The sequence below is a fragment of the Anopheles coluzzii genome, chromosome X (assembly GCF_943734685.1).
Source record: "Anopheles coluzzii chromosome X, AcolN3, whole genome shotgun sequence".
Classification (NCBI taxonomy): Eukaryota; Metazoa; Arthropoda; class Insecta; order Diptera; family Culicidae; genus Anopheles; species Anopheles coluzzii.
The window spans coordinates 6,084,354-6,101,596 of record NC_064669.1 but is presented as its reverse complement, the minus strand read 5'-3'; the positions used below and the strand labels follow the sequence as shown (position 1 = coordinate 6,101,596).

Sequence of the window (17,243 nt, the reverse complement as noted above, 5' to 3'; positions counted from 1 at the left end):
ATTCGTGTATTAATTTTAATGATTTGTCAACATTATGTAAGCTTTGTAATTCAACATTTTGTTACGAAATGAGTAAACTGAGATGTAAGACCCAGCTGCACCCTGATGTTCTTTTTTAGGTAAACACAATATTTCCAGAATGATACAGAAATTATCACACCAACAAGTTATAAATCTATTTTGAATAACGTTGGGACAGTTATTTTTGACAAATTGACAGATAGATGAATTTCTTTCGTGGTCTTTTAGGAGCGTACAGTCGTCAACACGCTCGATGTAGTGATGAGTAGAGTTGGCAAATATCCGGATTCGATTCCGAAGATTTCAGAACCGACTCCGGATGCTAGGTCCTACTAGCACAAACCAGAGTCATCCGGAGTCGTCAGGAGTCGGAGTCATCCGGAGTATAAGTGGTGCGGAGTCAGAGTCTTCCGGAGTTGATGTCATCCGGAGACGGAGTCGTCCAGAGTCGGTGTCTTCCGCAGTTGAAGTCATCCGAAGACGAAGTCATCCAGAGTTGAAGTCATCCGAAGACGAAGTCATCCAGAGTTGAAGTCGTCCGGCATCGGAGTCGGATTCATCCGGAGTTGGAGTGCTCTTGGTCGGAGTCTTCTGAAGTTGGAGTCGTCCGGCGAAGGAGTCATCCAGAGTCGTCCGGAATTGGAGTCATTCGGAGTCGAAGTCATCCGGAGACGGAGTCATCCGGAGTCGGAGTCGTCCGGTGTTGGAGCTTTCTATTTCTTAAATTAAAAAGGATCTCAGACAATGAACTCTACGGGCAAATCTTTTATTTCTGTTGCGTCTCCTCAGTTTATTCGCATCAATTACTACCCATTAGTTCTGAAAAACTCACCATTGAAGAAGTATGCTCTTTTTCAATTCTTTCACCATTTTATGGTTTACCTCGGCAGTTGTTGCCATCCACAAATATTTTACACAGATTTACATGTATTTGTGAAAGGAATTTCAATTTACATGTACTGATAGCAGAGATGTTTCAGCCACACCTGATGTTCGTAGCTTTTAGACAACACCCTTCGCATGTCCCACCTTGCCCCACTTGCCCATACATTCGCAGAACATCAGCTCATTAGAAGACCCACCAAAGATAAACGATACAATATACTTAACCGTCCCACCTGTCTCTCTCTCTTTCAAGGATGCTGCTGGGGCCCCGTGCCACCATCTCCATTAGCGATGTTGCCAAATCCTGCGCGTGCAGCTATTCCGCCCAGCATTCCCAGCAAAGCCCCCCAAAAATCTCGTTGAGCACAGCAACAAGCAACAAGCAACAAAAAAACCATCATTTAATCCAAAATGACGTTCGCAAAACCGAAAATTCTCCTCCCCCTGTGCATCTCACCCCTGGCTACAAGTGCTCGATCGTCTGTGTCAGCAGCCCGATCGCCCGACAGGCCACCCGAAGCCACCGCTGCCGGCAGCGAGGGAGGGGGTCTATAAAGCGAAGTACACGCGGCCACTGGCAAGTCATTCGAGCGCTGGAAACCGTCGTCTCTGGAAGGATCGGTTTGGTGCACATTACACCGTCTTACAAACGTCCCGTCTGCAATCAAGCGAAAGGCGTATTACAGCACACACACAGGCCGGAGTTCAGGTTAGTTGAGGTGTGTGTGTTTTTTTTTTTTTTTTGGTGGCAGTGCATCTAGTGCGTGCAGCTTAAGTGGTGGAACTGTTCCGGTGCTGGTAAACTGGTGTTACATCCTCGAGAATCTCTACAGTTCACGTCACACACAGAGAGAGACAGCGAGAAAAAGAGAGAGAGAGAGTACGGCCTTGGTGAACCGAAACTGACCGCTAAACAGCAATCAAAGCCTCGCACACACGCGCTTTCTCGCGCAACTCCCCGCCTGTGCTGTGAAGCGACTGTGCGCCACTCGCACGTGCTGGCGTACAGGCGTTTGTGTATATGTGTGTCTGCGTGTGTGTGTGTGTGTGTGTTTGTTACATCTTCCGGCTTCCCGCGTGCACGTCAAAACGCACGCTACTCTGCGCTTCGGCCGGTGCGCGTCTTTCGCGCTGGTACTTTCTCCATGGGGGGTTTCGTCGTCTACGCTCGTCGCGCCAATTACTTTCACCGCGTTGGCCATATTGCGGTTTTTGTTGTTGCTGCTGCTGTTGTTTTGTTTTGCTTTTGGACTTGGTCTGGGGAACTAGGTCTTGTGTGCCGTCGTGCCCTCCCCTATCGTTGAGTAATATTCGACACACTCGTGCTTCGGCACGGGGCTTCGCCCGGTGTGTCTGTGTTTGCGTGGCAGTACAGTGTGCATGCAAGACGCGAAACTTTCCTTTTCAATCGATGACGTGCTGCTGTTGCTGCTGCTCGGTCCACTGACGTAACCTCTGGTTCGTGTACGCGCCCGTAACCTTTTTATCGCGATCGGTGCGCGATCGGAGGCGTTTCCGGTACGGTACCGGACCTACAAAAAAAAAAAAGGCCCGATTTCGATGCCATCAATATGCAGGCGCTGCGATGGAGATGGAGATGAAGTGCTTTTTTCTTCTTCTTTTTGTTTTGTTTTTGATCCCGATTAAAAATGCATCTCATTGCCAATCTCTCCATGGCAAGATCTGGCTCCGTTGATCTTTCGCTGGGCGGTGGGGATAAGCCACGATTTCTCTTCTGCGCTGGGGTTTCCCGGCTCTCGGCAGCCAACGCTGTCATTCCACGTTCGGCCGGCCGTGCAGCAGCTCTGTTTCTGTGGGAATTTCCGAGTGGGTGACAAACGTATTGTTTTCTTTTTTTTTTGGGGGGGGGGGGGTTGTCGACAGTACATCACATCCACCAGTGATCCGACTACGTACTACACTTGTGCTCGCTTGAATACCTTCTCTAATTCTGTCCTATTTTTTTACTTTCTTTCTCCCGTTCTCAATCGCAGCTCATCGTCGTTCCTCAGCGGCATCAACAGAAGTGTCTTTGCTGCGCAGAAGTGCTAATCGGGCCGGTGTGCTCCGTGTGTTTGTGTGGTGTTTGTATTGTGTGTGTGTGTGTGCTTTTTTTGCGCGTGCGACACATACCTTACCCGAGGAAAGTGATAACGAGACATCAGTTGCTGTTCGCGTGCGACACAACGCGTTTCGACCATTTTTCGGTACCTGCCCGCCTGGTGTGTGTGTGTGTGTGTGTCAGTGAAAGTGTTTGCGGATTTTGCCTGCTGTTTCCGTGTGTGTTGGTGTGATTTTGAGCGTCGCTTTTTAGTGCGGACGCGCTGGACACTTCAATCTTCAAACCGCTCTCAAACCTCAACGCAACCGCGTGGTGCGATCAGCCTCAATTCCAGCGGATTCTCGAGCCGACCAGCTGCGGACTACACATCGCACAATGAAGGTAATTAGCTTGGGGTTTCTGGACGTTGTTTCGTTGGCGCTGTTTGCGCTTCATGTTCGCACTCTCGCCTCTGGCAGGGGTTTGCTGTTTGCGGTAGGCAAATGTTGCCAAGTCTCAAAATAAACTTCTCCTTTCGGCTGAAGAATGCTTCAACGCCAGTAGCATTAAAAAAAAAAAAACAATCACGATGAGGCCGATGAGCTCATGCCTCATTATCCCGGAAGTGTGTACGTGTGTTTGTGAGTGTGTATTTTGGCATGCTTTCATATCTTGAAGACAACCAGTACCAGAGAAAAGGCGCAAGTCCTCAATCGCCAAACGATAATAAATAAAACAAGTTGAGCAGAGACAGAGAGAGAGAGATGAAGAGAGCGAGAGATCTAAATGGGCATAGAAAGATTAAAGCCCGCCTAAAAGGCGATGAAAGCGAAGGCTTAAGCCTGCGCGGCCGCCCCTGATCCGCTTCCGGTTGTACATTAGCTGCTGCCCCAGCTCGCTTCCAACCCTTGTCTTCGGCAGCGTCCTTGTCCGTTTTTGGACTCATCACCGCCAGCATCATCTTCGGCGTGAGGTCTTTGACCACTCGCTGGCTCTGAAGTGAAACTCGATAATGTAAACAGTGGCAACGGTCCGTTACCGTACCCGCCGCACGTCCCCGAGCGCTAACGAGCGGGTTATACGTAATGGGCGTGTGCGTGTGTGACGTAAGGTTAGGACCATCCTCCCTCCACTTCACACACACACACACACACACCGATCATCATCATCATCACCAATCAACCGATGGAAATGGTGGAGCCGGTTTTTCTTGTCCCGTGCCTTCCTCTTCTGCTGCATTCAAACCAAATTACCATCCATCACGCGGATGAACACTCGCAGTGCAGCACGCACTTCGCACAAGGCGCACGCTGCAATCGGTTGCGTCTGCCACCGCCAGCGACGCTGACCAGCGAAGCCAACCCCAGCGCCCGGGAGAAAGTTAACTCGCCCCTCCGAAACGGCTTATCAACGCGTGTATCCGTAAACTGCGGATGGGTTACTGTCGTGATTCCCTTACCTGTGTGTTGCTTTGTGTGGGAGTTGGTGTATGTGTGTGTGTGTGTCTGCAAACAACTCCATCTGTATCCGTGTATGACGCAAAGCTCATGAAGGGGCTGACCATTACTACAAACCAGCTCGAGAAGTCAGCCCAACCGCTGGAAACCCGATCCGTATCGTACCGTAATTTGTTCTGAATAAACAATTAAACTTTGCCAACGGCGTGCTGCAACAGCAGTATGCAACAGCAAACTCCGCCTCCTCGCAAGCAACGCGCAACGCGCCGCCATTACGGACGCCCGGGCGCATCATCTAGCGTCGCTTTCTGGTTTTTGGAACGGGTGCTGCCGTGCCAACTTGATTACAGCGCGCGCACGGGAAAATGGATAGCATTTCATTAAACATATTTGCGAATGATTAATTGCAGCGGTACGGACGCTCGTTAGTTTGACTGTCATTCTGGGCAGGCGGAACACAAATTCAACATTTAGGTCCTTTGTTTGTGTGTGTGTGTGTTTTCCATGGAATTAGCATCCGGAGTGAATATAATTGCGGGGAGTTATTGGAGGAGCATACATTAGGTACAGCAAAAAACATTGGGCGAATTTTGTACTTGGGGGATTGGAAACACAACCTCACAAAAAGGGACCGAGGCAGAGAAGTAATTACTAGAACAGCGCTGCTGGAAACTATTCCCACGGCAGGAACTATTCCGAGGCTTCCTTGTTCAGTTCAGTTGAACTCCAAGAAACTTCCACGAATGCGCCCGTTGCGTCATCGTGACGTTTTGAAGCTCAGCTTTATCAAACCCTCACGCACGCTGGTACACACACACACTGACCACTGAATCCAGTGAGGCGAGGTGAGTGAAAGCCGCCTTCAGCCTGAGGTTCAGAGTCGGTCGCCCGTAACCGGACGGAGTTGACATTCACCATCTGGCGTGCCGATAGCGTGAACCGGTGTGACTTAACCGTTCCGAATGGTGTGTGTGTGTGTGTGTGTCTGTGCTTTTTTTTTGAGCTGGTTCCGGTCCTCAAACACTGTTACGTTTTGAGCTGGACATGCTGATATGCAACGCTGCACCCATCCGGCACCGCAGTGTGCCCCGTAAGTGCAGTGTGTCTGCAGTTTTGGGGAAGAATTTCCTGTTTTTATTTCCACCCCTCAACAGCTCAAACGGGCGTCGATTATGCAACTGCCCCGAATGGTTGAAGCACTTTCCCAGCTGTGCGGTTATGCTGTGCTGTGTTTTTTTTCCAAGAAGGCGAAGGCGAAAGTGGAATCCTCCGGACAGATTCTGCGGGCTCCGGGACGGCATCGCAAAAACCCACGTCACGACACAAAGACCATCATCTTTCTTTCCCGATTTTCGGAGCGTGTGTGGGAGCACAGCCACCAGAAAACAGGGGAAGACGGACAAGTTCGACCAGATCCGCTTCACTCAAAATTGGACTTCAGTCAAAAACTCGCACGTCACAGATACATCGGGCAGAATACACACACCCAGCCGGAGTCGTTTGATGGACGGTTTGAACCCGCAAGGACAATAATTGGAGCGATACGGGTCAGTGATATAAGTTTGCGTCCCGGGCAGGTCCCACCCACCCACAAATGCGTCCCGCCCTCCGGACCTTTGTGTGGTCCATTTTTCGGCCAGTTTGGACTGTTTTTTGCCCCTCCTCTTTTAAACCCTCAGAAAGCGTCCGAAGCTGCTCCCAGTGTACCCGAGTCCCTCGGCACACGAATCTCCAAAAACCGCACGCACACACACACACACTTCAGACAAAGCGATACTGGCTGCCCCGGCAAATGGCAAGAATGCAAGAGGAACCTACGTATATCCACCCCAATCGCGCGTTCGTTGGCGAAAATGGCCATTATCGCCCGCCCGGCAGAGCTGTATCGAGCCGTTATCGATTCTACAGCAAAGCTCGCCCAGCCCCTTGTGCACCCGCAACCCGGGCTGAATCGGATTGATTGACGCGTGGAAAGCTGTTCGGTGTACGTCATAAAACGTCGACGCGCGTAAAGGTTCGGGAATTGGAAGTGATTTAAAACAAAAAAAAAAGAAGGCGGAAGTCCGGCTGACTCGCTGGTCGTCGTTGTCTTTGGCCGGAAAGGGCGGAGGCACTATTTTCGCAACCGGCAGCGTACTGGCAGCGGAATGAATAATACATGCCGGGCGGGTGAGCGATGCTTTGCGGCACATTCCGCAGCTATTGTTGAGCGGGATGTTGGGTTTGCTGGAGTTGCTTCGGTGCTCTGCCCTTCCAACGCAAGCCCGGCAGAGCTTAATTCACTTTTTCCGTTCACTCCCGCCTACACTGTGCTTTGCAGACCACTGGTACGGGGTCCGCTTCAAGCACGCCCGGCCTGTTGAGCCCGTCCTTGGGTGGTGGCCGTAACTTTGCCGATAAAGTTAGTCTCCGCACTCCGATAAAGTTGGGCGCACTGTCGAATCTTGCTGGCTAATGGTCGGGTTTTGGTAATGGCAGTGCAGGGCTGGTTATTGATTGAATTATTCTGACCACCGACTCCCCCCCCCCCCCCCCCCCGGTCGAAGGAGCAGCCTGTACTCGATGTTGGTTGCCATACCGGGTAATCCCCAGCCCGTTTCGCCCCGTAATGGGTATCGACTTTAAGGATATTGCTTCTTCAGAACCATCAGTGCCTTCGAGGCATTAGGGCCACCCCTGTGCCAACAATAGTGTGGTAGTCGTCCCGGGGGCGCAAATCGAAAGTAATTAAATCAAACCCTATGCCTTCGAGCTAGGCATTCCGCCCCCCCAGTGCCCTCGGATGTCCTCAGGAAAGCTGCGAATGCTTTTGGAGCGAGCAAAAAGTTTTGCGAGGCAACATTTGCCCCAAAATCCGATCAAACTGAAATGACCCCCCCTCCCCCCCCTTTTTTCATTCGAACGAGCACACCAGCGGCAGACATTTCCCGAGCGGCAAAACGACGATAATTAAAAGCCGCTTTTCACCTGCACATATCGACCGCTATCGGCTGCATGTGGCGCCATCGTTTGCCGGCTGTGCAAGTACAAAAAATGAAGGAAAAAAAACCCTTTCGAAGACTTCACCTGCATTGGTGTTTGGATGCGGTAAAACATAAATTCAACCCCCACCTTCGAGTCCGCACACCTCGCATATCCGTTTCTAAGCGCACGAGCCTGCCCGAGCCCGCGGCTAAAACGCGTCTTCCGACTAACTTCACGGATCTTTCCGCGGGGGCAGCACCGAAGACACACACACACGGTACGGCCGGAGTGTGCAATAAACGTGCAATTGTGTAATATTTTATGTGCCGAGCGCCACCGCCGATGCCCTCACACGTGCGGAATGGGCCGGCTTGATAATTGTCATATCCCAAACTCGTCGTTGGTTTGCTTTTTTCTTCCCACCCCCCAGTTTGTCACTCTACGTTCGCAGAAGTGTGCAAAACTTTGTGTACCGTGTTGGTTGGTTGGTTGGTTTTGCTTCCGCGGTTCGTGTGCCGACGTCTGGCAGGTGGCATTGTGCCGGATGACGCCTGGTTCCGAAACACCGGTGGCTGGGCGGAAGAGCTGCTGTGCCAGCAAGCACACAGAGGAAACTTTGCGCGAGCGGTTGCTTTTGCTGGCCTGGCCACCTTCAACTTTGCAAACCGTGCAGTTGGAGTTGCGTTTTGTGTTTGTTTTTGTACCCAGCAATGACAGCAATGTACTCTTGTGGTCAGAGGTTGTCAAGATGCTGTGGAACGGAATATTCATATTCATTCTAATTAGAATATTAATTCTAATAGAAAGCTATTTTACGGGGTGCATGCTGCATGTAAAGGTTGCATGCACGAGAAATTTTTTTTTGTTTTATTTATTTTTCATCTATAACATGCAAAAATGTGAAGTTTTATGCTTCGGTTGATAAGTAAGGGGTCATCCATAAATAAAGTAACGCAAACATGATAAATATGCGATTCTTTTTGACCGAATTTTTAGGTTATTCTGAATCACGGAACCGGTGATTCTCATCGGTATTTGAACATTTTAATAACTGGAGTTTGTTGAGTTGCTTGGTTTTTTTAACATTTTGAAATTATTCAATTCTAGACATCCAAGTAGAATAGATTTCGTGGTTAATATGTGCATTTTTGTATGTTTATTGATTTTATTGGAAAAATAAGTCAAAGTAATGAATAGAGTTGAGCATATTTTTAGCCACGAAAGCAAGTCAAGCAAGTAAGAGTACCAAATGTCACTTAAATCGTCCTTATGTCTCGTATATGATGCGGAATGAATGCGGAAAGAAGTAAAATAAAAGATGTCTGTGTTGTTATCTTTAAATAGGTTGAGAACAAAGTGTATTACACAATACATTCGTGAATTGACACTCGTTTGCATTGTTTTGTACTACCTGTGTTTAATAGTGCAAAAATGTTACAGATGGAATACAAGTTAAAATAACGTAAACAAAGGTTTAAATCCCGGCAACCTTATGTCAAACTGTTCTAGATTCCACCACCTGATCTCTTTAATGCACCTTGGTCATTTAATTCAAATTAAACTACTTCAGTTTGAAATAAATATACCTCATATTGAGGTTTTAAGCATGCTGTTGTGTAATATGTTTCGAACAAGGTTTCGTGTCCCTCCACTCTATCTATAAAGTAATGAATGGTAAAGCAAGAACAAGCAAGATACTATTTGTCCATCTAGAAAGCGTTTCGTAATTTAGGGATGCCCCGAACTAATCACATACTATTCCGTTTTTTATATGATGATGATACGAATGACCAGAAGAGAAAACATTCAAATTACTTTACTGGCAGTTGTTTATTGGATAATTTACCAAGTACCCAAAGTTACCCAACGCTCAGAAGCGTATTTTTCCACACCGTGCATAAACAACTGTAGATTGTAGAATTGTAGAAGCGAATCCTCCACACTGCCAACCACTGCATGGCGTGCCGGTGTGCTGCACGCCGCACAAAAGATCTCGGCATTAGCAAAAACGCAAAAGTTTGCCACGGCCACGGCGGTTCCGGCAAACTTCCGGGGGCCTGGTACTTGCTGGTGCTGGAAAGGATTATGCAGCAGCTTAGGCAGCTCTCTCGGTGCATTCACCACTCCCGGGGGGGGAGACAGCATACTTAATGAGGATGGAATGGTGCGCAGCCCAGTGCGTTATTGTAGTGTCGCCAGTGTTACAACTGTTACACAGAGTGACTACAGGTGGCCAAACCCAGGGCGTGCTGTAAATGAACTAATTGCACTTCAATGTACGTCCCAAAGACGTGTCGTGGAGTTCTTTGTTCTCTCTTTTTTTGTTTGGTTGTTGTGTGACAGATGGTTTTTTTTCATCTGTCAATGCTACACCCCAGCAGCGGCCAACATCGGGCAAACATTCTTGGCCTCCAAATCTGCATTTCGAAGGCCCATTACCCTCCAATCGGCCAGCAGCCGCAGTGTTCTGCCTCGAGCAGTACGCTTGCCCATTAGCTTGCGCGTGGACCGTCGCTTCACGTCTTCCGCGACCGCCAGAAACCGTTTATCGACCAATCGCGATGTAATAATAACGAGCGACAACGCAGCCAGCGCTAACGAAATCAATAATTCAACAGCCACCGGCGTTTCGGCATGTTTTCGGCATTTCGGCGCTGTCTGTTCGGTCTGTTCTAATAAATCTTCATTAAAACACCGCACCGCTCCTCCCGAAGATGAAGCGCGGGAGAGCAGTTTGCCGTCTACAGATGGGTGGATGGTACAATGGCTTTTCGCGCGTGCTGACACATCCGTCAGCTGGCGTGCTTGGCAAGCTGGTGGGGTACTGCACTGCACGGTACCAGCTCGCGTGCCGCCCCCCCCCCCCCCCCCCCCGTGGCCCGTCGTCTAAATGCAGCGAAGAAATTCGGTCGCGCGATATTCATTTATCATTGCCCATGATGCTCCGGGGCGCGAGTTCGCTGCGGCCGGCGGCAAGTACAACAAAGCAACGTATGCCTTCCAGCACTAGGTTCTAGGTTTTACGCAACGTATGTTTGTGGGTGTTGCGGTAGGTTTTCAAATTATTTCCTTTATCTGCAGCGAGTCGCAGCCGAGTCCTCGGCGACAGCCGACCGAAGGTGAAGGTTTATTAAAATTACTTAAAGTGACACTATCTTGGGCGGGTTTTCAAACCGTCTCGCCTGCCAACGGCTGTGGCATTGCTGCGTCGTGACAGGCAAGCGAACTAATTGGTGTTCACCTCATAGCGCGCTGTGCAAACTCTTTGTGTACTTCCACAAACACACTTTGGAGAGAATTGGCATCGGCACTTTGGGCGTCCCGGGCTTCGTTGCTTGCTCTACTAAAGACACCTTCCTGTAATAGGGGATAATGCCAGAAAGGGAGCATTCGGGAGGAGATCGCGATTTGGTCGTTTTCTTCTGCGTAAGCGTGTCGCGGGCCGTATCGGAGTATGCTGGAGTCGTGCTGGGCCGCACAGGCAGGAATTAATTTGTTTGCCTTCAATCCGGCCGCCTCAAGAGCTGCACAGATCAGACGCCGGTAACTAGCTGCTCGGGTAGCGTCAGTCGTCTATCCCGTGAAAAGGGGGTAAAAGTCGATTGGATGCGACAGTGCGACAGCCTCGCCGCAGGCACACGAGCGAGCACGTTTTCGGAAAGTGATTTGCGGTGGAGAGGAAACAGAAGAAGAACAGGGTACAAAAAAGTAAAGAAAAACACGTGAAGCTGTTGAATTGAAAGAGCAGCTCACATTCTCTACCGTACCTTCGGTTGCTGTTAAATTACGTCACCTTTCTATTTGTGGGGCGCCTGGAGATGGAGTTGTGGCGTTACGGTTGTGAATAGAATGTTGCGAAAAGTGATTAAGTACAAAGTGCAAGGCGTTGCTTCTTCCAGCTCACTTGTAGGCCATGTATCGTAGATACACTAGATACACACGTAGCGATGTGCATATGTTGCTTCAACTGGTGTAAATAGTTGATTGCTTTTCGAACCTAACTTTTTGTGCAAATTGATTATCAACTATTTCCAAAAGATTGCTAAACTCTGGTGAATGTCTGTTATTGCGTGTTACTCAAAGCGATAATCATCTCAAAGAGAACGTTATCATCTGCTACGAACTAGCAAGCAACGAATAAACCTGATGATGCACTCGAACTCGAATCCAGGTCAAGTATACATTGAAGTAAGTTGTAAAATCAATACTAAACCTTGGGTAACCTCTTCAGTAATAGCTTGATTGCTGCTGAAGCTCTCATTAGAGGATTTACATTAGAGTCGAACTATCAGCTTTTAGTTTTATTGCTTCTGAGTTTTTATTTTGGAGGTGTAGGTATTCTGAGCTTTAAGTTTAATCCTTGCACCCAAATACCTCCTTCATCAATGAGAACTGCTCGAACTGATCTTTTTTATTGGAAATGTATCCGAGGCAAATGTTCTCCGAAAACTTTTGGCTCGGGCTTTTAATAGACGGTTTCCAGGGAACAGTATTGAACTACACAGAAACACAATCGATGATGCTGTGGAGCTGTCATTTCATGGTCTGTGGACACACTTGTTTGATTAACTGTTTTAATTGTTATTCTTCAATGTAATGGAGTGTGCAAAACGAGCATCAATAAACCATATTTTGGGAATTTATTTGTTTGAAGTATTTTTATCTCACAGGAACATTAGTTCCACATCAGAATAAAAGAAGAAGAAACATCTGGTTGTCTGGCTTCACTGTGAAAAATGTTGAGTTTGAATGATCTACCTATATCTAGATCTGAAAAATTTGATATTTAGGCATCTTAGCATCTTCTTGTGGATTGGCACTGTAATTCAGGTTCAAAATTGAATCACTACTTCTCTCTACTGGAAGGAATTGCCCATCACTAGCTGGAAAGGCGTATCTGGCGACTGACAACAATATTCTAGTTGATGAAAGAGCCTTTGCCGAGAACCAAGCGAAAGAGTTACGAGGACTTTCGCAGTACAAGGTGTTGCGATGGTTTGTGTGTTAAATTAAAAGATAAAAATCGCACACACACACACACACACACACACACACACACACACAAATGCTGTCAAGCGAACCGTAATTGTCCTGAAGTGCCTGGAAGTTGTGCCGGTTGGCCCGTCTCTCCTTAAGCTTCTTATTGTGTGTGTGTGTTTGCCGCCCCACTGGAAATGAGCTGCCTGAAGCGCTTGAGATGCTTAAGCGGCATTAGACGTAAACGATAATTTGCCGTCCCGTGTGTATCGGAAAGTGTCGCTTTACTGCCAGTGTAAGCGAGCCCGCTCGTTTCACTTACTATTACGCCGGAAAGTCGCGTGAGCTGGGACAAAGCAAACACGATCCTTAATCATCTTCGGTGAGCTCGCGTAGTCTTACAATTTGCTCCACCCTTTCAGGCCAGGCTTTGCACGATCCAGCCGGCAATAGACGCTGGAAAATATTTTAATTTCGCTCGTCACTCGTACTGCGCGCGACGATACACCAACCCCCGCTTTCGGGCCCGGTTTGGCAAACACACCTTGCCCTACGGCGGGGCGGATTTTGTTTTGCGCCGGTAAAAGTGTGTTTTCTGTTTATCTTCCCGCTCGCTGTTTTTTTGTTTTGTTTTCCCTTTTCCGTATGTGCACAAACTAAGAACAGCGCCTGGAGAATGTCAATTTTGCTTGCCGACTCCACGGTGCCCCAGAATTCAAACCCCGGACCCCGTTTCGACAGAGTTTGATGTCCGCCCTTTTTCAGTGCTTTTTGTGACCCGTGTGTGTGTGTGTGTTTTTCGCTGCTGCATCGCCCTCGAGGTTCATAGAAACGGAACATATTCCTCCCTAGACAAACGAAACTTGCCGAAGTTGGGACAAGGACTTGCATTCCGCTCGCAAGAAGTCGATCGCACAGGTACACCCACACACACACCGAAGCGTGCGATAGAAATATGGCTACGAACTTCTGCACTGCAATCGACGAAACGGTTACACCTTTTCGTAGTTTTTTTCGTTATCGGTTTGTGATATTTTTTCCTTTTTTTTTTGAAAATTCAAACCAACTTTTACATGCACTTCCCAAACAAAGACACTACCAGCGCTTTCCTGCATCCATCAGCAGTCCCCACGGCAGGAAGCGCAAAGCGATAACCTGCAATAATCAATTCCAGCGGGAAAAGTTGCGCGTCGTCGTCGAATTGTTTCCCGGAAAGGAGAACAAAGATCAATGTGCCTGCGTCCCGTTGGTGTCACCTGTTGCCAGTGGAGGAGTGGGCGAAGCGTGGGCGAGATATCGGCGCACGGAGAAGATAACTGTCTACAATGTGCACCCCGGCGCTCGGTACCTTCGAACCGGTGCTTCGAGATCTTCGATCCGATGATAGGGTGGAAACGACAAAAAAGCAAAGAAAACGAAAAAATCGGTCATGATTGTAGAGTTTAATGTTCACCTTAATGGAAAAGTTGCTCGACCGCCCCTGGCAAGAGTGCATGCAAAGCCAGCGTAGTTGCTGCCAATACTCGCTGAACGCTACGATTGTGACGTAATGACAGACAGGGGCTAGAAATTCAATAGTGGAGCGGAGCTTTGCCTGGAGGATAAATTATGGTAGTACATCCAGCAACCCGTTCCCTGGTTGATTTCTTCTCTTTCGACGCGTTTCTAGCAGAGCTCTCACCAAACTACAGACACCTAAAACTATGCAACCGAGACACAGGCACAGGAAGTGACGAATGTATTTGATTTTGGAGCCTGGGCTACACTTCAGCAAACCGTCTCCTCCCCTAACTATTTCAACTCTTCTGGAGCATATTGAAGATTCGCATCGTCTTGTTTCCCAACAGACAGTAGCAGTAGTAGCAGCAGCAGCAGCAGCAAAAAAAGTGCTTAACACGATAATGGCTTCCCCTGTTGCCACACGTCAGGAATGGGACACGATTTATGGGTCGCTTTTCGGGAGGGTTTTCCCCAGATCTGCCCACTCCTCGACGCAAAACCCATTTCCCTTGGGGAAGTTAAGAGAAAGGCAAAAAAAAACACCAGAAAATAGGAAAAGCAGCATTGGTCACAGTGGGAATGTTGCGGCGGAGCTGCTCCGGTGGCAGGTTTGGGTGGACGGTAAAGGATTCCCGCACCGTACGATTGCTGTTGCCGCTGCCCAGCAAGTAGTAAGGGCAGAAGGGCACGAGCGTCGAAGGCGCGCCAGTCAGTCACCAGGGCCAGGATGCCTTCACGGGACAAAATTGTCACATGGCGGGATTGCTTTGTTGGGAAGGGGGATGCCGGGGACGTGATATTTTGTTTTCCCCGAAAAAAAAAGGCAGCAAACGCAGACTGAACTCTCATCCCCCGTAGCACAGTCCGGAAGAATCGTCACATTTGACCAATCAGTCAACGAAAACAGAACCCGTGCGGGGCCCTGCGGGGCAATAGCAGGGAACGCGTGATACTTCGTCAGCCAGCGTTGGCATATCGAGTGATTGTGTGTGTGTGTGTGTGTGTCAGAGCCGTAGGCCATGCAGTCCAGGCCTGCCAGGTTTTGTGTGGCTGAAGAAGCCGGATTGAGTTTCTGGTCACACACATCACACCGGACAAAGAACGCCTCCTGTGTTCATGTGTTTATGTCTGTGTGTGTGTGTGTGTGCAGCTACCATGCCCAAAAAACGGGCACCGTCGCCTCGAGGACAAGGTCAACTCCAGCCTCGCTTCAACCCTACCCCCTGCGACCAGGTCTGTTTGCGTGGGCATGTTTGCTCGGGCGAACAAATATTTTGCGCCCAAATATTCCCCCGGACACTCGACTGGACGGGGTTGCAGCAGGGAGTGTAACGCATATCCTTTACCAGAGCGTGTGTGTGTGTGTGTGTACTCTTGGTCAAGCCTGGCTGCGTGGTAGTGCGCGTGGAGATAGATGGAGTAGCTGGCCAATATGGGCCGATGCTCGTGCCAACCGTTTCGCCTTCTTGATTGTGCCGTCGTAGCTCGCACTCGACATAGCTCGCAAGCTCGATGACAGGAAATGGTCCGTGCCATCGATTGTGCGACCCAGCCCTTCCCCCTAGGACACCCCCAGGCAGCAGGCGGGCGAGCAATAGTGGCACAGGGGACCCTCAGGCCACCATCCGATCCCGTTTTGCTGCACGCGTGTGCGACCATACGCCACAATCTCTGGGAAGTGTCAATTTTCTATTCCGATACACTCGATACAGTGGACTGAGTGTGTGTGTGTGTGTGTGCTGATTGCTTACAATGCCGAGCAGCAATGTCCGGGACTTGTCCGGTTCAGGAGCTACTCTCCAGGCAAGATGGAAGCGACGAACGCAAGCAAGCAAGCAAATAAAAAAAAAAAACAGAACCGAATACCTTGCAAACAAACTAATCTCGCACGGCAAATCGGACTCATGCACACACACACACACAGACACACATGCTCACGATGTGTGCGTGCATTATCGACAAAAGGCAAGCGGTTCGCATCCGTGTGCGATGGTTAAGCAGTACGAGGGGGCGAGTCGTACTGGAGAGCGGTTTCAATTTTATCACCCAAAAGGTACGGCAGCAGTAGTAGTAGTAAAAAAAACAGAAGTAACATAGCCACACACACACATGCACAGGAGGCACGAGCAGTGTGCTTTGCTTTGCGTCGAGAAATTTGATTTAATGCGACAGTACGACTCGCTACGACACCCAGAAGCGCTCTACCTGCCGGATGATAGGGCCGGCCGTGCCGGCACCGTGTTGTCGGTCAGACCAGACACGGGGTAGTGGGAGCAGCGTGCGGGCAGTGTGTACTCAATTCATTCGCAATAAAACCGATTTCGAGCCGCACGTTCGCCTTTGTTTGATCATGAGCGTGCTGCTGCTGCTACTTAAGCAGCGGAGATGGTAGCTTCTCTAGCGTACGGCCTCTAGACAGTAGTGATGGGTAATGTTGACAAAAATTCGGAGTAGACTCCGATGCGACTCTGGAAATTTTGGAACCAACTCCTGAAGGTGGGTCCGCCCAGAATTATCCAGTGTCCGGTTTGGAATCTTCTGGAGTCGTCCGGAGTCGTTCGGAGTTGCCTGGAAATGCCTGAAGTCGTCCGGAGTCGTCTGGAGTCATCCGGAGTCGTCTGAAGTCACCCGAAGTCTTCCGGCGTCGGAGTCGGACGTAGTCATCCGGGGTCAACCGGACTGCTCTGGTGGACTACGGACGACTCCGGACGACTCCGAGCTCAGAGCCTCGGCACTCCAAAGAGCACACCACTACCCCTAAATACCCGTTCAGAGAAACACACAAACACTGAGGGAGGGGAGTGTACTGAGTTATTGCCATAAACCGGGCGAGGCGCTACAGTGATGGGGAAAACAGTATGGAAGACAATCACCGGGTACGGTGGACAGAACAGCGCTCAGAACAGAGAACCTTCAACAGCACTGGCAGCCTTCGGTCAGCTCGGATTTGTAACGATTAGAAGCATCGTAATCAAGTGTTTAAACAAGCATGAGCCAGTCGGCATACTCTCGCAGCCAGCAGTGTAGTCCCTTGGAACGCTGGATTCTCGAGCAGCTTCTTGACAAACACGGCTGGCTCGTCCTGGTGGTGTTCCTTTGATGGATTTTCTGGCGATTGCGGTTTTCGATTCGGTTTGATTGGTGTCCCGATGCTCTATTCCATTCCACCTCAACCCGAAGCGCGGTGCGTGGTAATGATGGTGACATGAGGACCGGGATCCCGGGGACGATTTAATGCGTTTAGGGGTAGTAGGCGATATCCGCATGCATAACAGATGAGGTGGTGTTCGCTGGGGGGGGGGGGGGGGCTGGCAGAGCGAGAGTGCTAATTCCATAAAATCAAAACGCGTACAGGCTCGGCAGTTCTACCTTTTTCGATAGTGCCTGCTTTGGCAGAG

At 49.4% G+C, this 17,243-nt stretch overlaps 2 protein-coding genes across 5 annotated transcripts in view; one reads left to right on the top strand and one right to left on the bottom strand.

Moving 5' to 3' along the window:
* Positions 1-17,243, bottom strand: part of LOC120961686 (uncharacterized) — a 395,308-nt gene that overhangs the window by 69,797 nt on the left and 308,268 nt on the right. The window lies entirely within an intron of this gene.
* LOC120955772 (hornerin) overlaps positions 1,393-17,243 on the top strand; it is a 43,882-nt gene continuing 28,031 nt past the window's right edge. The window contains exons 1-2 of one of the 3 annotated variants that reach the window (XM_040376919.2): positions 1,393-1,625; positions 2,901-3,349. In XM_040376919.2, the coding sequence (XP_040232853.2) occupies positions 3,344-3,349 (6 nt within the window). In that variant the 5' untranslated portion in view covers positions 1,393-1,625; positions 2,901-3,343. Of the gene's footprint in view, positions 1,626-2,565; positions 2,734-2,900; positions 3,350-17,243 lie in introns of those variants that run through there. The other 2 variants (XM_040376909.2, XM_040376927.2) reach the window with 2 other exon arrangements.